General features: G+C 42.9%; 1 protein-coding gene across 1 annotated transcript in view; it reads left to right on the plus strand.

The window, feature by feature from the left end:
- Positions 1-20,027, plus strand: part of stk32c (serine/threonine kinase 32C) — a gene marked incomplete at its 5' end in the record, with an annotated part of 98,711 nt that overhangs the window by 60,434 nt on the left and 18,250 nt on the right. The window contains 5 exons of the mRNA XM_080507807.1: positions 10,430-10,603; positions 17,574-17,611; positions 18,074-18,163; positions 19,316-19,419; positions 19,544-19,660. Coding sequence (XP_080363933.1) covers positions 10,430-10,603; positions 17,574-17,611; positions 18,074-18,163; positions 19,316-19,419; positions 19,544-19,660 — 523 coding nt within the window. The remainder of the gene's footprint in view (positions 1-10,429; positions 10,604-17,573; positions 17,612-18,073; positions 18,164-19,315; positions 19,420-19,543; positions 19,661-20,027) is intronic.

Below are 20,027 nucleotides of genomic sequence, written 5' to 3' on the forward strand. Positions count from 1 at the left end.
GCAGTACTGCATCAATTTATAATAGCGTGCCTTTCACACTTGAAACAAATTCCCCTCCAGAAAGAAACCGCTATTACCTTAAGAAACAATTTATACAGGAGAGCTATTTCTGGATATTAATTTAGACTGGGAGCCCGTGAAGCACACATTTGATAATTACTGCGTTTTGAAATGACCTGAGTCCTCCCTCGAGTCTGATATGTAGAAATGGAGGCTGCGTTCATTATTCAACACTCATCTCCAGGCGGGACACATTTCTAAATGTAATTGGGGACCTGGCATGCCATTCACGGCATATTACACAAAGCACTTTACCCCCCCCTTCCTGTAATTGGTGGAAGGATCGCGCCTGTGCCTATCTGCTCGGAGCGATCATCGCCAGAATTTAGTTATTCGCACTTTCTGTGGCGAATTGATTAAGTGTGGAGGGCGGGCAGATGAGCCGAGACAAAGTCGGGTCCCAGGGTTCCTGAATGGTTTCGGTTCAGTCTGCAGGATGTTTCCTCCTCGTGGAGAGAACACTGCGCTAGAACAAACTGAGGGCTTTTTAATGAGCGTACAGTAGTAGCTGTGTGTATTTTTTATAATTCCCCGCAGGAGCACAGCGCTGCCAAAGCCTTCTGTGTTCTAGTTTTCCATGTGGTGTGCCGCTCCGATCTCTTCCTCTCACGCTCTGGATCTTTTTTTTTCTTCTTTTTTTCCGATGCCCATTAGTGACAAATGCGCTCATTGGCGGCTACGTGGGAACCAGACTTTTCACACCTCCTCTTTTTGTTTTAAGAAGCTCCAGAAAGTGCTTGTCGATCTCACTGCGGGAACATAGCAACTGTATACCCAACCAGCTTTCTACTATTTAAGACGCTAGTCCCACACACTGCATTTTGTATTGACTTTTTCATAGCTTCATGCTTGCAGACGGTCGTGATCTCAATGGTAAACAATTCACCTGTACTGATTCACCTTCGTCAAGTAGTTTTGGTGAGTTTTGCTCTCAGGACGGGTTCACAGGTGCCATCAAAAGGTATTTTTCTGTGATCACAGCTAGACTTTCTTCATTTCTGTCGATGGAACTGTTTCCCTGAAAAGTACATTTAATCGTGGAAAACATTTTGTTAACAAACCTTTCCACAATGTGCAATAAAGATCTCTGCAACTGTCTCAGTTGGCGGATTGTAGTCTTCTGCGAAAAAAAATCCAAAACATGGTTGCTGATGCCCGAATAGGTTTTGCACCCAGTATCAGTTTATAAAGCTCAATTGAAAGCTTCGGAGTCACATTGTGAGCAGCACGTTTTGCAGAACAATCACGGTGTGTCTGTATGAGATTCGTTCATAGACAGAATAGCTGACCAATGTATAGGAAATGTTTAAGCAGGGATGTCAAACTCACATTAGTTCAGGGGCCCAAATTGATCTGATCTCAAGCGGGATTCATTATATTACTACCAACACATGAACACGTTGATATTTCTAAACATTGGGGGTCATTGTCTTTGGAATGAATTCGGTAGCAATCTGACACTCTCTCTTCACGTTAGTTTCTGCTTGTGGGCGTTTAAGCCGTGCAAACAAATGTGTTGATTAAACCTCCACCTAAAAACTCAGAACACTGCAGCTTTATTCAGCAGTGCTCTTGGCTGGCGGATTGCTTCATTCTGAATTGCGTGGGGTGCTTGGACCTGCTTTCCTTCTTGTACATCTTGTTTTCTGTGACTGGGAATGAACTGGACCTTTAAGAACACAAATATATGTGTCTGCTTTACATCAGTAGAGCTAATAGAAAATCTGACTTGCCTAAGTGCTTTAGCGGTAGTGAATCCTAACCAGACCTCGGGGCTTTGTAGTTTCTATACAAGCTATCGTAGCAGGAATCGGGTATCGTCGCTTTTGGAAACAGCAGTGTCTCATTCAGATCTCTCCCGCTTCTGGCTGGGAAGCTTTCTTAAAAAGTACAGGCTGATAGCTGTCAAATCTTTAGAAAAACTAAAGCCTCACAGTGAGGGAAGCAGGAGGCGTTATCAACAGGCTGTTGCTGCCTGCCGCTAAGCTGTGTGACAAGTGTGATATGCCAGGTAAAACCAGCTGTGTTATCAGGGCCGGATGCAGCTGCGGTGGTGTGAGAGCTTGAACTCAGGTGTGTGTGTGTGTGTGTGTCCACCAGAGACAGGTTACCAAAAACTCACAAATAGACTCTTTTTCATCTCTTGCTTCTTGTTATTTTGGCATTTAAATATTTTATCTCTACAGAGATAAAAGCGAAGCACAACACAGAAAGGTCACGAGTTGATCATGACCTAAACCCAAATGTTCAAACGCACCAAAAGCTCACATTTATTGAGTTAGCACATTTTCCAAAAAGCATTTCTCTGACCTGTGTGAAAAATACCAAGTAAATCCATGTCAGGTATCACCGGTACTTTATCGAAAAGCTTGAGGTGTGAGTTTAACCCTTAAATTGAAGCATATGTTTCATAAGGAGCATAGACAGTGTTGTGTCTTGTTGAGCTCAGCTCTAAACTGTGTACATGGTCAGCCTTCATCTGATGATCTCAGCCCCTGATGTGATCATCCTGAGCGCTCCACCATGTGTGATGTATTTATACCGCCATGTCGGCATCACGAGGAAACGATGCATTTGAGACCCTCATCAAAATCAAACAGTTCAATAAAAAGCTTAACTATCAGAGAAATAGCTTGTGCAGTGGCTTTTTGTCCGATAGGAAAATAGTTGGAACGAGAACCAAAGCGGCTGATTAATGACTCTGTGAAGGTTCATTTATATCACAATTGGGGGAAGAAAATGTGCCACAAATTCATGATGTTCTGCACACTTTGTTGTTGAGTGAATATCATCTGCGAGTAGAATATATAAACTATTCATCTTGAGTTTTAGTCAAGCGTGGATATTTCAGTGATTCAGTGGATGCCTGTATAGGAGGCTGAGCTGTGTGGAGTTTGCATGTTCTCTCTGTGCTGGCAGGGGTTTTCAGCAGGTCATCCCTCTTCCTCCAAAACCTTTCTCCTTGAAGAAGTGGTGATTATATTTAGTGTCGCTATGTGTGTAAATACCTTATGTACGTGTGTGTCTGTGTGTGTGTTCTGTGTTAGTCCTCTAAATTGTCTGATGACCTCGTCCTAATGCACCCTGCTTAATCCAAGAAAACCTAACCAGGTGAAACAGAAGGCTGGACGCCTCAGTAATTGTCCCATATTTGGCTAATTTCACTGCATTTCCACAGTTAGTGGACACAAATGAAGCTTTACTTGAATTCGTCCTCCATACATGGAGGTCATGCGTTGAGGCGAACCACCTCTGCTTGACACGCACCTCCTAAATGGTCTAAATATGTTTGACGATGTTACGACGAGGAGGTAGTGAGTGTAGGAAGAAACGGTAACCTGATGCATGTAGGTGAAGTGAGGGTTTTATTAGTAATTGTAGGATTTGTAATACTAATACAGAAACCTAAAGCAAGAACAACAAAGCAGGGCCAAACAGATACTGCCAAACAAAAAGGGAAAACAAGGGGGCAGTACTAAATGGCTAACTATACAAAGACTGATTACATAAAACACACGGGCAGCTTCTTCTCTAGAGGGCCATTAACTATGGTTTTGAACAAAACAGGTTTGCTAAACAGCAACACAAACAAAAATGCCTAAGTGACTCAAAAACAAAGCAGCTGGTACCTTCACTAAGCTGCGTGACCAAGTTGAAGTTATCAAAGACTTAACCAGAAATCAAAACACAAAGACCAGAGTTCAAGAGATCAAGTAAACTGATCTAAACAAACACTTAAGCTTCCTGAGGCAGACTGAACTGACACATCCCACAACAGCCTCACTGAGGAGTCTGCTGGAGCACTTTAAATGGCATCAGCTGGTGGGCGGGGCCAAGGCAATCAGCCGACGTCCTCCAATCTGAACGCTCCACATCAGGGCAGAAGGAGCAGGACGTCTGTGAGGGCACCTCCTGTCTGTTCTTCACAACAAAAGCAACACATTAACACAGAGGTGGAGGTGAGACAGTACAGCCTGCGGGCTGTAACAGGAGACCATGAGGGCTGCGATTTGATTGATCCACTCTATGTCATTGGGGCGTGTGGTCCAGGTGACTTTATTAGAGAAGCACTGGTTATTTCAAGAGTGAACATCACATATGGTCCAGGGGCAGGGCAGAAAACGTTGGCTGCAGTGCCCTCCAGAACACTTTGCACACCTCCGATAATATGAACGACACCGAAAACAAACACTGCCAACAAGTTACATGCAGTTTTACAACCGAACCTTCGTCAGATCAGTGACGCCTCCCTAGTCTTCACTTCACTGGTACCCTCACGTTGAAGTAGATTTGCTGTCATACCTACTTATTCACCATGTTTGTAAACAGTTTCACTTGCGATTACGAACCAAAGTGCCAGAAGGTACAGCTGCACTCAAGTGGGTAGACTCGCCAATAAAACAAGGACCAACATATGTTTGCAAGAATACAGTATTTTTCCTCAATAAAGCAGATGTGCTGTCAGAATATGACCAGATATACAGTGTAAATTACTTGCATGTTCATTAAAGTAAGCTCTGGGTATCGTCTCCCGGGACTGAAGTCTGGCTGTGATGAGTGTGCTCTCTGTACAAAAAAAAAAGATGCTTGAGAAGGAAAGATTTCTTTCCTCCTTTTTAAAGCTGGAGAGAGTAGAACACTGAGACATAAAGAAAATTGATTTCTTGCTGAAATCTATAGTAAGTTCTCGTATTTCTGCCCCAGTTTCTGAAATGCTGTGCGAGCATCTGTGCGTGACAGCAGCAGCGTAGGTTATTTGTTGCCCATACCTGTGTGCATCTCATAAGCCGCATGCTTCATTTATCGGCTCCTTGAGACATCTCAGCCGGGCCGCTAATGAGATGGGACTGATGAGAACGCTTGCTTCATCTTGCCTTTGCAGCTCGTACCGTATAACCACTCAGAAAATAATTGGTTCACTGCATTGGGAACGATGTTTAACCAGTACACCCCCAGATCCCACAGTTGTGATTTCCAGCACTTGGCCTTTGACTACTTTGGGTACGTTATTAATGGATGTGGAGTGGACCAAATGGGATTGTTGGGAACTACCTATTTTCAGACACAAATGAAAAAAGAAGAAAGAAAAAAAAAAAAACTACCCATGAGACCATAGCGGCTTTGATGAAGCTTCACAGGAGTGATTTTATTGATATAGTGCCAGAAAGAAGCTGAAAGCGAGGCAGCCGCAGATGAGAGAGAAGGCAGGAGAATCCACCAAATAGCTGTCAAAGGAAGTAATGATTCCCACTATCGCACGGAGAGAGGAGGATCCATCCAGTCGAGAGGAGGGGTGCACAAGACGGCACGAAGAAAGTATTTGGCATTGATTTATTTTGTCAAGAAAGAGATATGCAGACTAAGAGGATTTGTAAGGCTTCCTTCAGTTTGTACCTACACACGTCTAAGCGGAGAGGTGGGGTGGGGGGGGCTTTCATTGAGAGACATGTCGAGTTCCTGCACTGATTTGAAACAGCTCCCTCTGCGTTGTGCGAAAAATTTCATTAGACGCCCCACACCGTAAAAGCCCACACCGAATCCCATCGGCTCGGGAGGAAAAAAAAAAAAAAAAACTGTATTAAGCTGGGCGGATGTCAAGCTTGCAGCCCACGATGGTAAATTTGCTGCGACCATTTCCTTGCCTCGCAAGTGATGTGTACAAGTGGAGGGTTGACTGAATGGATTACCCCAAGATGAAGGAAAAATTAACTATCATCTGCAGTGCACACCAAATCCACATAAATCCTCGTAAGGATTTGTGACACACGAGAAGACACAGACTTCTTTTTTCCTCTCTGGATGTTTGAAACCCCTCAAGCACAGGGGTCACCTCGGCCCACCCAGCCAGCCGGGCATAGCGGCGAATCTGATCTCTTGCTCTGTAGAGTATGTTACATCATTACGAGAACATGTTTTGGCCTTAAGCGTTACATCACAACAGATCACGCTCAAAGAGCATCAGTCGTTCTCCCCAAGGGCCCAGAGACGCACCAGTAAATCACCACCAAACGGACGCTGCCGCAGCGCTGTTGAACAATGGCAGCAGTGGCCTGAGTGGTTGTTGTTGTTTCAACTGTCATCAATGACTTACAGCCTTCCCAGTGCCCCTCGGGATCATCTTAAAGGATTTTAAAGGTTGCAAAACCAAAACGGGTGAGTCATCTGGAAGAAGAACATAGTGCCTGTATAGTGTGGCCCGTTCTTTCATCACAAAGCGAGCCAGTAGAGTGGCGAGGATGGATGTGCCCCATCCTGTTCTGCCTCCATTAGGGATATTGATTTTGGGCCTGAATGGAACAACGCCTTGGGAGACCGTGGAACAAATTAGCCTCCATACCCCCAGTCAGCAGTTATAACAAGCTCCGCGAGGAGGGCTTGCCCTTAAATCATCCTCATAAAAGGTGAAATATGGAATTATTAACGGAGCAGGAGTCAGTTTCTCCAGTAAATAATTGAGCTTCTTCGGATCGTTTTACCTTCGACTTGCAACCTTGAAGGACTTTCAGTAAACTGACCCACAAACTACTTTTAAAGAAGAACTTTTTTGTTTTATGGGACATGGCTTCCAGAGTGTAACTTGTGAAAGCAGGCCAGTGGAGGTGTTTTAAAGGGAGTGGTTGGATGCCGCCGAGAGGAGAGGCAGTGCTCACTCACACGGTTGTTGTTGGAATCCTCGGAGGAGGAGCACGCGACTTTTTGTCTTGTGATTGAGTCACGCAGCCGACTCCAGCCAGTCATCCACTTTATATAGGCCAATGAAACTTTGCAGACCGGCTCAGGCCAACACCACCACAAGCTCCTCTTCTCTTTTCTTTTTTTCCTCTCACACTGTCCCTCTATTTCCTTCTTTCCTCCCGGCCTCCCCGCGCTCATTTGTCACTGTGGCCCGATTATTTCAGCCCCACACCTTGTTCTCCTTTACAGCCTGCTCACCTTCCTTTTTCTCAGCCTCTGTGCCTGCTGCAGAGTGGTCCTGTCCTGGACATCTCCATGTGCCCTCCTCATGGTTTCTGACAGTACCGACTCTCACTTCACCTTAAAAAAAAACGCCAGGCATTTTTCTGACTCATACCATCTGTTTCGTTGTGCTCATTATTTATCTCAAAGTGTAGCTGAGGTGTTGAAATGGAGCCTTGACCCTTTTTATTGAAACCATTCAACTTCCATTTTCTTTCATAAGTTCACGATCTGTAAGGCTTTCACCAGCTAAGTACCACAAAAGAACATGTGGACCTTTGGATTTGTTTGATAGTTGATGACACATTATTATTGTCTAACCTAGGTGCTAAACTGGTGCATAACTAACAATGGCTGTACCTTCATGCACTTTCATCAAAAGGCTAAATGATCCACCAAATGCAGTTTAAAATTAACAAAATTGTCTTTTGGACGGTGGACTGCATTCATTTCCAGACATATTTCTAATGTCTTAGTGTTGCTTTTTTTCATTGTTCTTACCAAGTGCTGACAAAAAAAAAAAATTAAATATCAGCTTTTCAATATAGATCACAAACTGAAAAGTTTCGTCTGTCTTGCTCTAAACCCACCCCCTGTGTGAATCCTGTCCCTCCCAAAGCAGCACTGCCCTTGAATACTAGCTACAGTATGTTTGTGGATGTTGTTGAAAATTCTCAGCCACAAAGTCATCCAGAAAGACAGTTTGGGGGAAGTATTCTAGGCAGCCAGGATGAGACTCAAGGGAAGACCCAATGCATGCTGGATAAACTGTACATAGTTGAGGTAAGGAATACCTGGGGGTGTTCGAGGAAAACACTTAAGAAAATGGCCAGAAGGTGGAATTGGGCCTGTACTTCTTTACTTGAAACTAAAAATGTGTATGACCTGTTTTTTGAGCACGCAGTAAAAGGGTCTTTTTTTTTTTAGATAGAAGGGTGAAACGTAGTCCAGATACAGGACTGGCTATGGATATCTCACATATGAGAAATACAGTCATTTTCGTGAAGAGGAAAGAAAACGGATCTCGAGGGGAACTTCTGTACCACAGTAAACTCATAAAGTGGAATTTTGCTTTTGGAAAAGCTGCAATCACAGTCGTTATTTGGCTGACACACTCTGCCTCCATGACCTGCTGCTACTGTACTTGAGACTGAAGCAAGAGCCAGAAAACAAATGGAGGGCTGAATGTCTTCAAATCATATTTCTGTACAAGTACCCTTCAACAAATAGGCCTGGCTTGTTTCTCCACACTCCCTCCAACAGTATCCCTTCCCCCTCCTGGAAAGTGAAAATATTTTATATGATGTTTTGGACTGTCAAACCTGTGGTCTTCACATTTCGATGATTTGGTACAAAGTGTCCCCGAAAATAAAAGGAATAAAGTAGTTTGTGTTCCTCCCCAATACTGCACTTTGGCAAGAGTCTCAAAGGTGACGTGCCTTGTCAGCACTGAAGCTCTCATATGCTGCAGTTGTCGACCCGTATCTGACATCTCCTCGTCACCTCGGTGAAAGCGGGAAAGGAAGTGACAACCGGACCGAGCCGCTGCCTCTCTCTCTCTCTCGCTGTCTTGCCTCCTTTTCTTTAAGCACTCAAACTGGGGAGACCGTTTTGTGGAACGCTGAGATAGCCAGGGCGGCCTCAGAGGAAGCTCATCTGTCAGCGAGATAGCAGGTATCAGACTGTGACAATGAGGTGATAAAAAGGTGGCTGTGTGGAATCCCTGCCAAAGGCAGACAGCGTCCCGCGGCTGGCCATCTGCTGAGGCCGCCCTCTTATAATAGCGAGGCGGATCTTTAACGGGTCGTGGCAGGTTAGTTTGCAGTCTGATGAAGGTGGACTTTGTTGTCACTTTCTATTGAGTGCAAGCAGCACGGTGAGGGAAGAGCCAATGATTCAAGATTCGGCTCATTTCTTTAGAATCAGGGCAACAGCTTGTGTGATATTTAATGTATAATTAAAGGCTTTTATTGCTTCTGATGTCTATGGTATGAATTCCATCTGTCTGTAAGACAATGCTGCTCTTGTTAACTCAAGATTCTCCAAATGGTTTGTAGAAGTTTCTTCAAATTTTGCTCAAATAATCACTGTTGTTTAACTGTTAATATCCATATCTAATATGAGGTAGACCTTGGGTTAAGCTTTTCAGATATTCAATGCAGATACCTAATAAGCCAACCACTCAGTGCATTTAGACATGGAGACTTGGACAAGATGATCAATTGCATTTTTTGAAAAAGCTTTGTTATTTTTTTGTGTTGACTGAATGACGATGTGCTTCCCCACCCAGTATCTCTCCTGTCACCTGGAAGGCCAGGCCTTTTCATCAATTAATCTATGCTCGGTTTCAGAAGAACAAAAGTCCTCAACACTACAGTAAACATGTTCTTCTTCTTCTCAGGCAGCGGCTCCATTCTGTGGATGAGATGTGAATGATTTTCACTTCGTGGAAAACACAGGGGTCCCTGTTCTCACTTATAGAGTGGCAGGAAATTACACCTGAATGACACCAGTCAGAAACTTCAGTGTTCATGGCCAAGCTTGGAGACACAGAAGACACCTGTTGCTATAAAAACAAGTAATACCAGGACAGTATCGGGGACAGTAATAATAGCAGCAAGCCGGGTTTAATAGAAGATATCGCCAAGGCCTTGTTTGTTTTCCCTGCTTTGCAGCGACTTGACATGTGGGGGGCTATTAAGATATCATTCTGCCTTTATTTCTCTTCAATGATAAAGTGTGTATGCTCTTACAAAAAACTGGTTGTTCATTTGTGCAGCTTCTTGTGTTTTTGCTCAGCGTCTGGGACAAAATTGTGGAGTGTTATAATCTCCACCCCGATCACCGAGAGGCTATGTTTAAATTTGATGTGCATGATTAGTAAGCCTGATTGACAAAAATGCTTAATGGACCACAATCAGCCTTCAATTAGGTCACATCAATCAAAGAGGAGCTGTTGGTGGGCCTCAATTTGGCAATCTTGTCTTCTCTTTTTGCATCCCTTCAAAAAAACATGCATGCCATTGGTTAATAGTGCATGTTTCTCTGAAATGTGCACATTCATACACAAGCCCGCTCAAGCATGCGTTGACATGGATAGATATGCATTATGCATCAATAGTAACTAAACCATGTGTTTGTTTTGCTAAGAGGCTTGGAAAAAAAACGCCTTCTCGGGATTCTGCACAGATATTACTTACTACCCTTTTTGTCCTTGTATGGCTTCTTCTACACGTGCATGCATTAGTTAAACTTCTGCATCGCACCATGTGTGTGCATGCAAGTGCATGTTCTGTGTGTGTTCGCTACTCGTGTGCAGAGTCTTTGCATTTGTTGTTGCAGCGTGTGTTTGCTCCCTGTCCTGCGCCTCGATTGAGCATCTTTGTGTCGCCCCCCCCCCCGCTGGCCCCAGGTACTCCTTCCAGGACGAGGAGGACATGTTCATGGTGGTGGACCTCCTGCTGGGAGGAGACCTGCGCTACCACCTGCAGCAGAACGTCCAGTTCAGCGAGGACGCTGTCAAACTCTACCTCTGTGAGATGACACTGGCGCTGGACTACCTGCGGAGCCAGCACATCATTCACAGGTATGGCTTTTTTCAGTTCAGGGGACGCTGCTAATTAAACAGAGAAAAATCTATTTCTATTCTAAGTTTTACTATTTTGGTATCAGATATTTTCCAAAAATGTCTTTCCACCAATATACCATTAGAAGCTAGAGCTCCAGTACCGCTGGTTGGACACAAAGCACCGTTTGAAAAATCATTACAGCAGATGGCATAACAGAATTCTTTACAGAAATTTTAAAAAGCTACAAGACTGCAGCAACAATTTAGAAGTGACAAACTATCCAAGTACCAATCTGAGGAACATGTCTGATGATTTCTCTGCCATCCCCCCTCCATGTTTTCACTGCTTACATGAGTCGTCTTGGAGGCCTTCCTGATTTCCTCTCAAACATCCCTTGTTTAATCTAACCTCTATCTCTCTTCAGCACAAGTCCAAAACATCTCATCCTGGATTCTAAACTGCTCAATCTCAACTTCCTCTCTCATCTTGTCCTTTATGTTCATGAAGCATCTTCATCTCAGCCTCCTCTGTTTTAGACACTTCCACCGTCTCCAAGCCAAACATCACAGCTCGTCTCGCAACTGTCTTGTAAATCTTCCCTTTCACTCTTGTTCGTATCAGTCTGTCACACATCAATGTTGACACTTCTTTCCACCTACCCCAATAAGACCACCACCTCTCCAGGTTTGTTTGTAGAGTACAGTGTCGTCGGCAAACATGGTAATCCAACTGCCTTGCCTCACCTGTTATCTGGTCTATACTTATTGCATATATATATCTGGTATATACTTATTAATGTAAAGCTACAAAATGTTGCAGAATAGGATCAGGTGTTCTCCTTTGTGTGTTCATAGATTCCTATTGTATTTATCACAGAGATACATCGTGCAGCAGAGACAGCAAATTCTCAAATAGATCCATTAAAAAGGTTATCTTCCTCAGTACTCATGAAATACACCAGTGTCGTCCCATTGCATCATTTAGTTAAATCAGAAACTCTGAGCTCCACTTCAAAGCCTACGTTTTTTTTGTTAATAGAAAAAGAATACGGGAAGATCAGCTCAAGGTCTTCAACTTTTTCCAAAAAGTTGTGCTTTTCTCTGCTCTGTCTCTCCAATTCTCTAATTCTCTTTGGTTGTTTGTGAACGCTATGATAACCACTTCGAGGTACAATTCCCCTGCCAGGGTGACTTTAAGTGTTTCCTTACTTCCAGATTGTTTTGTGTGAGCACTCTTTTCAAATCACAAAGTCACTATATCTTTCTAACTGGAGATACATGCAGTTCTCCAGGTGTCTGAGTTTGGCCTTTTTCTTCTGCCCCCACTTCCATCATGTCCTGTTGACTAATCTCACCTGCTTCCGCTTTGACCTCTGGGTTTAGTCCTGTCAGCTGACACCACATTATTATTTCAGAGGGGCACATTGTGTCCTACGGGTCCCTGGAGAAGACAGTAGCAATAGTTTTACTGAAGTGTAGAATCTGCTCTTTACGCAAATCAACCATAACATTAATACCAGATATTGTGTTGTTGACAACAACAGGTTGGCAGCAGATATTCAACTTTCAAGTCTTTACTACCATCAACAGTTCATATTCTTTCTGCCTCATGCCTCCCACCCACATACAGGTGCCATGAAAAAGAAATAATCAGTGCTATTTAGTTCACCTGTCAGTGTTCATGTGTCAAAACTTTCCAGTTATTGACAAATCTGGATGTTACACAAGTCAAGTTTGGTACATGAACCCTTCTTGGAATTGGCCTGCAGATATAAACAAGAAGCATAGTCTGAATAGACGCACATATTACCTCAAAGCTAGTATTTTTCAGTATGAACGTATCTTTCGCAGACATACGAGTCACTAATGCTAGACACACGCAGCATGCTGGGTTTTGAAATTCCATATGAAAACAAGCTGCATGATCCCTCTTCCTTTCAGATAATTCATGCATCAATTCCCCAAAAATGTTCTAATTTCATTTTATCGGACTGCGAGAACATTTTTTTTAAAAATTTAATCTATTTCAAATGTGTCTCTTTGTTTTTCTTTTAAAAACAAAGAAGACATCTTGTTGAGAAGGAATGTTGCTGTACTATTTGCAGTGCACACTACAAATAATATAGCAATACAGAGTGCAGTGCTGAACTATACTCAGACAATGGTGAAGTCCTGGTTTAATCAAAGCAGTGCTGCATGTGGACCTTTCAAGGTTACAAGTCAAGATTGTTCTTTTTGTTGTTGTTGTTTTTTTTTTTGTACCTTGCTTTCCAAGGTCTCTCCATAGATATTCTCTTATCGTGATATTCTGCAGGCACCGTGACAATTCTATTGTATTAAATCATTGCTTCATTTCACAAAATATCAAACGCAGATGATTGGTTTTGCCAATCGCCACATAATCTAACGCTGTTGCTGTTGTTTATCAAGATCTCAACGTCACATTGATGTTCCTGTAGTGTCTCCGGGGACCTCAGACAATTCCTTCACACAAACAATTTCACAGCCTTGTTTTCATTGACAATTACTTTACATATCTAATACAGCACACACACACACACACACACACACACACACACACACACACACACACACACACACACACACACACACACACACACACACACACACACACACACACACACACACACACACACACACACACACACACACACACACACACACACACACACACACACACACACAGAGGTTTTTTTTCCATTATTGTTCCCATCCATCATCTTGTAGCAGGGTGGACTCTCTGTCCGTGGCTCTTTGTCCAAATCTGCTGAGCGCAGCAGGAAGTGTGTGTGCAGTCCAGAGTAAAGTGGAAGAGCTGGGTCTCCGCAGACTGCAGATTTAGTGCCACAGATGGCTTAAAAAACTGTTTGAACCTTGTTCAAAAACCTTATTTGGGTTACCTTCCAGCCTTCAAACAGCAGTTTGTGTTTGCGTTTGTTTTGTGTATCTTGCGAGGACCATACCGTACTTTGCCGACAGCCTGTGAGCACCTACGAGGAAAACAGGTCATCACTGTAGAAAAGTTTACATTTTAATACAGATATTTGGATAAGGCCAGGGTGATGTGCTATGGAATGGTTCTGATGTGGTAGAAACACAATAGTCTTCCATGTGTCCTGTCTTGGGACACTGATAGAAAATCACTTGTGTATGATAAACATGTGGCCCCATCCATGTTTTCTATTTCCCCGAAATAATTAATGAATAGTTTCACACATAATGGCAGAATGAAGGTTTTTCACGTATATCTGAATAAGCCATCAGTTAAAGTGACTCCCAATTAATGCATATCCGCATTTGAGATAGAACTATCTATTGATTGGAAGTCAGCAAATATACGAGACATTAAATTACTAAACATTTTGAAGTTGTGCAGCATGCATATGTATGAGAGCACAAATACTCCTGTAAAGTATTTCACATTATGGAGATAGAATTGCAGTTATGGACTCATAAACTTTATATATTGGTCTAAAACAGTTTATCTTGACAAGTAGTGGGCAATGGATCTTGATTATGAGGACTGTTTTTAGTCTGCATTGGTCAATCCCTTATATTTCTTTGTATGTTTCACAAAGGTCGTTACAATTGTAATCTTCTGAATGGCATACTGGAGCAACCACAATTCCATCCACTATACCCGATTTTGATAAGCAAACTGCACAAAACCTGCAATAAAGTATTAGCTTTGAAAAATATGAAGTAATAGATATTAATTATTATAATATTGGCTGCATTTATGCCATTTTGAAATGATTCTTTTTAAATGTAATATCTAATTAGATAAGAATATTATTAAGACAATGGCTCAACTATCAAATTCCCCCATTGGTAACTTTATTACATTTGAAATGGCAAAAGTTATTACACTACATGTTACACTGAAACAATAAAGCTGCAAGGTTGTAGCTTTCATGCTTTTATGCATTAATGTTCACACTTTTTTTCGGATTGTGATGCCCTAATTTCAATACAAAATGTGTCCTGAATTGTAGAAGGTAGGCATAAATTATGACTTTAGATGAGTCACTGCCATTCAAATCTCATAACAGCCAAACAAAGTCTGTCTCTCACCACCTTCCAGTGGAGCTGATCTGTTCAGACTGCAGGTAATACACTCTACAAATAAGAACCTCATGTTGAAGGAGCAGTCTGACCCTTTCAGAAATATGCTGACTTGCATTTTTACCAGGACTTAAACATCCACGCTCATGTTGGCGCATCGAATCAAATGAAGCCCAGCCTGGAGTTTGGATAAGGTAACTTTTGCACAGGGAATCAGTCACTCTGGCTCCCTCTCAAGCTTAAACCTTCACCTTGCCGGCACCTCCATCCTTGAAACACCCTAATCTTCTCAAAACCATGGGATTAAAAACATGCACGAGTAGCATTTTTGCAGCCTGCTTTTCTTCTTAGCTGCACAGAGATGGCATGAAAGACTGGAAGACGATGACCGCGGCCATACTGATGTGTATCGGTTGCTCCATTCAGGTGCACAGACATTGGTATATGTTGGTAATCTGCATACAAGCGCCTCAAAGTGGAGCCTGACAGTAACAACTCTTCGAGCCCTAAACTTAAAAAAAAATTAAGCATCTTACACATTTCCATGGGGAAAAAAATGCTTCGATTCAAGATATATGCACACAGATGCACACAGATGGACGCTCAATTGCTGGTGTTGCTCTGCAGATTTACAGATTCTCCTGACGGGAGATGTCAACGTGTCACTCCTTCGTTTTACAACACGACAGGAAGCTTTTTTTCCTCCCCTCCTCCAGATGACAGAGATGTCCATATTTCCAAACCACTGTTAGAAACAGGTGCCAGATGCCCCCCTCCTCTTGACTCTGGGTGGTTTTGGTTTTTGCTTTTTTTTCCCCCTCTGACGTGCGTGTCTGCTCCCGGAGCCGGAATCCAATCCCCGGGTATCCACGGCCTCCCCCCCAATTTTTTCCCCCCCTACCCTATAAGTTTTTGACAGGAGAATACTATACAATTATTTTGTTGCACCAACTGAAGGAAGAAGGGTCTCCGGTCTCCTAGCAACAGTCAGCTGCCACCGTGCCCGAGGAGGTAAAATTAGTCCTGTGAGGAGGAGAAGACGAAGAAGGAGAAGTATAACCAAAGAGTCGCTTTATTTCCCCTTTTTTCTTTCCTCTCCCTTCTCCTTTTCTCCTCCTCTCACCACGCCGCTTCATTTATCTTCTTGCGTGAAAGACTCTGCTTGTCGGATCACCCCACGCCACAAAGCAGGCTTGCTCCTGTGCAGAATAAGACTCCATGTTACATGCAGTTTTCATGTCGGACTGCTGGTTCTGCGCTTCCCGCAAAACAAATTAAGTGAATTCTACCCTTCAAACGACGTCGCTGCGAGGCGGCCAGATTCTCCTCCGGTGAACATCCACGTGTGCTTTGTACTCCTGGATAAATCCCCACCACCACCTCCTCCTCCTCCTCCTCCTCCTCCTCCTCCTTCCTCCCTCCTCCACGACCAACCAACAGTTTTTGGCAGATGATATTAGCGTCAACTTAACGTTGCGTAGCGTAGCCGCAGCGAGCTCACGCGTCCTTTGGGGCGTGTAGACGCTCTCTGCGGGCCGCGTGTATTCTCCACGCCAGTGTGATGTGCAGCATAATTAAATAAGCTGTGTGAGCTCTGTTAATTGCCTGTGGAGCGCTGGAAGAGCCGGGAACTGTTAGTGTGTGTGTGTGTGTGTGTGTGTGTGTGTGTGTGTGTGTGTGTGTGTGTGTGTGTGATGAGCGTGTGCAGACAAAACCCTTCTGGTGGACTTTAGGGACGAACCTGCAGAAGCCCCCTGGGGAGGCCGCTGATGGCTGGGCTCTGGAACAGCTTTTGAAATGCAGTGGAGAGGGGAGGAATCTCCCTCTTCTTCTCTCCAACACACACACACACACACACACACACACACACACACACACACACACACACACACACACACACACACACACACACACACACACACCAGCATTCAAACACCACCACCTACAGGTTTGCACATTTACACAGTGTATTCACCGTACTGCCGGATTTACCCCATTTGACCACAATAGATTCAACCAGAAATGACTTGAGCAATTTAGTTATAATAAGTTATGTTTTTATTAATCCCCTTTTATGTTTTACAGTTTGAGTTCGACCTTGTTCATAATACCTCCTGGGAAACAGTTGAAAAAACATGCTGATCTGCTTTGAATGCAACATGGCGTGAAACGAGACATTTTTGTCTGCGGAGACAAAGACCATGCAGAGAAAATCGTTACATCAATGTGTGAAGCTTTCAAAAGTGTAGGGGGATGAGTCAGAACCACATTTGTCCTGCCATCTCTTACTCTCTGTCTCGTGGAAGGTAGCGATGTTTGGTTGAATGTCAGGGTAATGGATGTTTTCATTCACTTTGCATCTGTCTTGATAATATTTTTTTATTTATTTGACACCATAAAAATGTGTTTTAATGTAGTAATTATCTGTTTTCATGCTGGGAAAAGCCATCGCCCTGACCTCCAGATATTTCCTACTGCTGCCACTTTGCCCAGCAGTAGTGCTTTAATTACACAGACTTGGATGTGGAGGTGTGTTTAGCATTGTCACCTCACATCAAGGAGTCCAGGGTTCAATTCTTATGTCTTTCTTATTGGGTTCTCTCAGGGTTCTGAAACACTTCCTCATCCATCACACTGGTTAGAGTAACTGGTGACTCTAAATTTGTTCGTAGAAGTGTGTGCAATTCTAATCATCTGTATGTTTGTCCTGTGGTGGACGGGTGACTTTATGCTTATGTTTATACTTCCAATCACTCATAGAGAGAAGGGATATGCTACTTTGTGTTTCAACAGACAACCAATCAAAAAAAACAAAAACTGAAAATGCACCAAATGTTGATTTTGAGATCAAGTATGAGACCCTTTTTTGTGATTGTCTTTTTTGTTTGTGTCTTTTTCTCAGAGACGTTAAGCCTGACAATATCTTATTGGATGAACAAGGTGAGGAGATGAAGCAGTGACTCCTTGTATATCTGAATGCACAGTCATGAATGACATGAAATGACCCAGCAAAGCTTTGCATGTCTTCTCCTTTTTGTTCAGTCAAACTAATCATCTTAATGTAGAAATGATTTCACGCTGGAGCGGTAATGAGGCTGATTTCACAGACTCGGAACTAATACGATAAAACTGTGTGAAAAGTGAGAATGACACAGTGGCTGAAGCCTTACAAACAAAGTCAACATTGTGACAAGTGTAACGCACAGAAATGACCCTTTGGGGCGACTAATGAGTCACAGCAGGAGCAAGGTCAGTGGACTCAGGAATGTTTGACTGACACATGAAGTAATGAGAGCACATTGATTCAGTGTACCGAAACACCTCCTCTCAAGTCAACCAGAGACACGCGTTTGAAACGTTTGATGGATTTCCTTGTCTGAAAGTTCATTTTGTGTTTCTTAGGTCACGCTCACCTGACAGACTTCAACATAGCAACAATAATAAAGGACGAGGAACGAGCCACAGCCTTGGCTGGAACCAAGCCCTACATGGGTATCCTTGATTTGACTTCATTTGAAACTATGCTGAAAACCGGAGATTTGTAATATTTTGTGTTGATTTCATTGTGTAGCTGAAACACTGGTACCCAAGAAATTGCCAAAGAAATTCACATGGAGCTCTTCCAAATAAGTCCAATTTATTCCCAAATGGTTTACTACCATGTACCATGGTATATAGGGGGCCAAATTCTATTCAAATTAATGTTGGTGAAAACTAATTTATGAGTCAAATCATCTAATGATTGTCATTTATTTGTCCTTGGTCATCCATGATCCAGCTGAGACAAAGGCTAGTTTCCTAAAATGCATTTCATGTCGTCACTGGATTTCGTGCTCTTTGTTGGATTACAATAATTAATAGGCTAAAAATTTCCTTTTGTGACTCGAATGAGATTAAAACCAATGAGTCCAGTTCACTCTGGATTTGGATCGTTTTCTTCCACAGACCAAACATTTCCATTGAGTTGAATCAAACACTTCCCTGACATCTACTGAATTTTAAGTTATATGACATTTATCAAGTCAAATACCTTTTTTTTTTTAAGTATTATTGAAAGCAAAAACTAATTGTAAACCCTCCACCAAATTCTAAAAAGAAACAAGCTTGTATGTTTTCTCTCATCCAGCTGACAAACAACATACTCTTCAGTCTGACGATTAAGAATCTAAATCCTTTGGCTGTTTGCTTTGTTATCATAAATGTTTAAATGTGCTCGAGCAGAGACAGTTTAGTTGATTTGAGCGAGTGGTTTCAGGCATTGTTGTAGAAAACAACCTCAACAAGATGTAACAAAGCGCCCAGAATTAATTGTAAGCTTGTGAAAACCTTCAAGTAGGGAAGCGATCCAAATTAGATGCTAAAGGTGCCAGACTCGGATATGCGCTCGTTTCCGACTACACTTGTGAGAATTAAATCGTGGAAATGACAGATGTTATGTTTATTTGTGAAAATGTGAGGCGAATGTCACTTTGTATTTTGTGATTAGGAAGTGAAAACGAGCATTTTTTTTTTTTTGCTGACATTTGGCAAAGGACGGCTTTTTTTGGTTGTTTTTTTTGCCTCTCTCACTCAGCATCCAGAAGCGGTAGTTAGAAAAGCTTTTTACGCTCCACAAAGTGAGTGTGTGTCTTGCTGTGCTTTCAGCCCCAGAGATCTTCCAGTCTTTTGTAAGTGGAGGGACGGGCTACGCCTTTGAGGTGGACTGGTGGTCACTTGGGGTGACGGTCTTCGAAGTGCTGCGCGGATGGGTGAGGCAGGATGGGAGGTTTCTCTTCTTTAATTCATTCTCGTCTTTCTCTCATTCAAATGATGCTGCTCTTTTTCTTCTTCTTCTTCTTCTTCTTTTTTTTTGTCGCACCGTCTCCACTCCAGAGGCCCTATGACATCCATGCCAGTAACTCAGTAGAGTCCTTGATTCAACTCTTCAGTACGGTCAGCGTCCAGTACAGCCCCGCCTGGCCCAAGGACCTGGTCTCCCTCATGAGGAAGGTGAGCGAGACACAACGGCACCTTTTCGCCTCCAGCTCAATCTCATTGAAACATTTTGATGCGAGTCCACAGAATATACGTTTTGATCATTTATTCATGTTGAGATATCAACACGTGTAATATGCATATTGCAAAAGGTTGCAACCATTTATGTGTGAATGCACTTTGCATTCATGCATGTCGGCGTATGTGGACGGAGCCTGACCGCACGAGACGCCTGGGACGTTGTGAGTGTCTGAGGCAAAAGGGGACAGAGACAAGTGACGTGCACATTACAGGCGAAGGCGTCAACATCTTCCTGTTCGTCGCCGACCATGAAGTTATAGCAATACTTAACAACAACATAAACAAAATTGTATTTTTTTTT

Source organism: Blennius ocellaris (assembly GCF_963422515.1).
Source record: "Blennius ocellaris genome assembly, chromosome: 13".
Classification (NCBI taxonomy): domain Eukaryota; kingdom Metazoa; phylum Chordata; class Actinopteri; order Blenniiformes; family Blenniidae; genus Blennius; species Blennius ocellaris.